The sequence below is a fragment of the Scleropages formosus genome, chromosome 10, assembly GCF_900964775.1.
Source record: "Scleropages formosus chromosome 10, fSclFor1.1, whole genome shotgun sequence".
In the NCBI taxonomy this organism is placed as follows: Eukaryota; Metazoa; Chordata; class Actinopteri; order Osteoglossiformes; family Osteoglossidae; genus Scleropages; species Scleropages formosus.
In genome coordinates, this window is record NC_041815.1 from 13,187,316 (window position 1) to 13,190,596 (window position 3,281).

At 43.7% G+C, this 3,281-nt stretch overlaps 1 protein-coding gene across 1 annotated transcript; it reads right to left on the minus strand.

The window, feature by feature from the left end:
- Nucleotides 1-222: 222 nt before the first annotated feature.
- On the minus strand, nucleotides 223-2,184 carry LOC114911692 (olfactory receptor 52K2-like). The gene is made up of 2 exons (XM_029255860.1): nucleotides 2,162-2,184; nucleotides 223-1,223 (listed from the first exon to the last, which is right to left on the minus strand). Exon 2 carries the CDS (start codon nucleotides 1,189-1,191, stop codon nucleotides 223-225), a length of 969 nt encoding a protein of 322 aa, XP_029111693.1. The 5' UTR covers nucleotides 1,192-1,223; nucleotides 2,162-2,184.
- Between the last annotated feature and the right edge of the window lie 1,097 nt (nucleotides 2,185-3,281).

Sequence of the window (3,281 nt, forward strand, 5' to 3'; positions counted from 1 at the left end):
CACATCTTCAGAGCCGCTTGTCCCATATGGGGTCACGGGGAACCGGAGCCTACCCGGCAACACAGGGCGTAAGGCCGGAGGGGGAGGGGACACACCCAGGACGGGACGCCAGTCCGTCGCAAGGTACCCCAAGCGGGACTCGAACCCCAGACCCACCGGACAGCAGGACTGTGGTCCAACCCACTGCGCCACCGCACCCCCAAGTTTGGAAATCAATATTTTTTATTTAAACTGTCTTACGTCAGTGCTATGTGGACATTTTCCGCACTTCATTACGTTTATGACTTGCTGTCTTATTTCTTTTGTCCTGATACCATAAATTATTGGATTTAAACAGGCAGGCACAAGCAAATACATTGTACTGATTGCCATATGACTGTTTGATGACATCTCATTTTTTATTCTGTAGGAAAGAAACGATGTTAAGGAAAACATTAAAGTCACAAACATGACAATAATGTGAGTGATGCATGTACTGAATGCTTTTTGACTAGTTCTGCCTGATTTAAAAAGAGAGACAAATATTCTAACATAGGAAAACACAATTAAAAGGAAATCAGCCACTAAGATGAAGAAGGCGCCACATAGTCCTACAACATTGTTAATATATATTGGACCACATGCAAGGGTGACCAGTGCCATGTGTTCACAGAAGCAGTGCTTAATCTCGTTGGACTGGCAGTATGACAAAGATCGAGCCAGGCCAACTATTGCTGAAATGAAAACTGCATTTCTGAGCATCGGTATAATTACAAATTTCAGGAATGCAGAGATTCTCATGTGTTCATTGTAATGGAGTGGAGTGCAGATGGCATAGAAACGATCCAGGGCCATCCACAGAAAAACAGTAGCCTGCATTGACCCAAAAAAGTGAATGCAGAACATCTGAACCAGGCAACCCATCAGAGAAATATGGTTCCAGTTAAACAGGAGATTAAGCAGCATATTTGGAACAAAGAATATTGGTATAACCAAATCAACAAAAGCCATCACACAAATCAGCAGGTACATTGGAGAATGCAGAGCCCTGTGCGATAAGATTATAAATATAATCATGGAGTTTGCAGTGACTGACATTACAAACAAGAGGAAAAATGGGATGAAGAGAAGTTGTTTCCACTCTCTGGATCCAGAGAAGCCACTTAGTATGAAGTCCGTGTGAGAGATATTTCTTGCTGCATATTCCGACATCTTGCTGCACAGTGTGGCACTTTCAAAAACACCTTGAGAAAGCGAGAAAAGTACATTTTAAAATTTGTTTCTACAAGTTACTTTGTTCATGTGTTGAAAAAAAAACCCATTATTTCAAAATGTACATGATAAAGCACAAAAAGCTGTACACGTTCAAGTTTTAACTACAAGTATACAACAGAACTTTCTGTACTTCTTTGAAGTGCCATGTACCCAAACATTGATATACATGATACATACACATTAAACACTATAAAAAGTGAAAAATATACTGATCTAGGGGGGCGCGGTGGCGCAGTGGGTTGGACCGGGTTCTGCTCTCCCGCGAGTCTGGGGTTTGAGTCCCGCTTGGGGTGCCTTGCGGCGGACTGGCTTGGACCTGGGTGTGTCCCCTCCCCCTCCGGCCTTACGCCCTGTGTTGCCGGGAAGGCTCCGGCTCCCCGCGACCCCGTATGGGACAAGCGGTTCTGAGAATGTGTGTGTGTATACTGATCTAAGTTATAATTATGTTTTGAAATAATTATTTATTGACAATATTATTTATTATTAATTATTAATTAATTATTTGGAAAAGGGAGCCCAAGATTCATTTTATATACACACACACACACACACACAGTCCAAACCGCTTGTCCCATAGGGAGTCACAAAGAGCCGGAGCTTAACCCAGTAACTCAGGGCGTAAGGCCGGAGGGAGAGGGGACACACCCAGGATGGGACACCAGTCCGTCACAAGGTACCCCAAGCAGAACTTGAACCCCAGACCCACCCAAGAGCAGGACCCGGTGCAACTAACTGCACCACCGCAGCCCCGCGCCACCGCACCACCGTGTCCCTGCACCCCCCACCATTTTACATCTGAACTTGAAATCTCTATAAATTTTCTTCAAAAGAAAAAATTCACAGGAAGAGAATTATGCATTTTATTTTTTGTACAGAAAGAAATACCAAAACGGCAAAAGTGTTTTACATTCCAGGTTCCACTGTTGAATGCTGTAGGTCCTGCAGTCCAAAACCAAAGCCTTCTTCCCTTTCAGGTTCCCGATACTCCAACAAGTCTGACCTCCTGCTGCTTAAATCTGCTGTTCTGTATTCCCTTGGCAGACTGCTGGCTCTCTGGTTAAAGACAAGAGTAAACAAGAGTTCAGCTCTCAAGGACTGGCTTGGACCTGGGAGCTCTATGTCCTGGATGACATCATGAGTGAGAACTAAGAATATGTACTTGTGTTTCTGGCAGTTTTTTGCAAAGCAGAAGCCATAAATCCACACTGTCTAGAAGCACCGCTGACTTCTCTGGGCTTGGTGTCAGCTTAGACAGACAGTACCACAGTACACTCATGTTTGTGGTCTGACAAGTCAAAAATTCAAATAGGTTTGGAAAAAAACAGCTGTCATTGTCCTCTGGGCCAAAGAGGAAAAGGGCCATCCAAGCTGGTATCAGCGGTCCAAAAGCCAGTGCATGTCATGATATGGGGATGTGTCGGTACTTATGGTATGGGTAAATTATGTATCTATGAGGGCACCGTTAATGTAGAGAAATACGAACAAATTGTGGAAGTTCAACACCTAATTATCCTTCAAAAGTGCATTACTATTGACTGTTTCATACATGGACAAATTTGCTGTGCTTTAAATATTTCCAGTTTGTGTTTGTCAGCTATTGGTGCTTTGTTCAGTCTTATGTTTCATCTGTGACATATGAAAGCAGTGTCTTCCGGATAGATTATGATGCACCGTAACAATATGATATGGTTATCAAAGCAAACAATGGAGTTTATTTAACAAATCTGAGGTCCCTCATGAATTGGACAAGCAAGGGGCCAGAGGTGGAGAAGCACAGAAGTTATGGTAAGGTGTAGGGATTGACCAGGTTCTGCAGGTATTGGGTGCTGGTCCTTTGACCATTTTTGGTTGTAACCAGTAGGCTGCAGGAAGCCAGTGTCTGGGGGCTGTGACAAATGTACAGTCCTCCTATCTGAAGAACTAGTAAATTAGGATTTCTGGATTGTGGTTGTTAGGTGTATGTGTTACGATGGCATAGTCACCAGCATGGCAAGCAGGTGTAGAGTTTCCTGTATGCGTGCATGATG

Coding starts and splice junctions, on each gene's coding strand:
- LOC114911692 (XM_029255860.1), bottom strand. CDS start 1,191: ATGTCGGAATATGCAGCAAGAAATATCTCTCACACGGACTTCATACTA.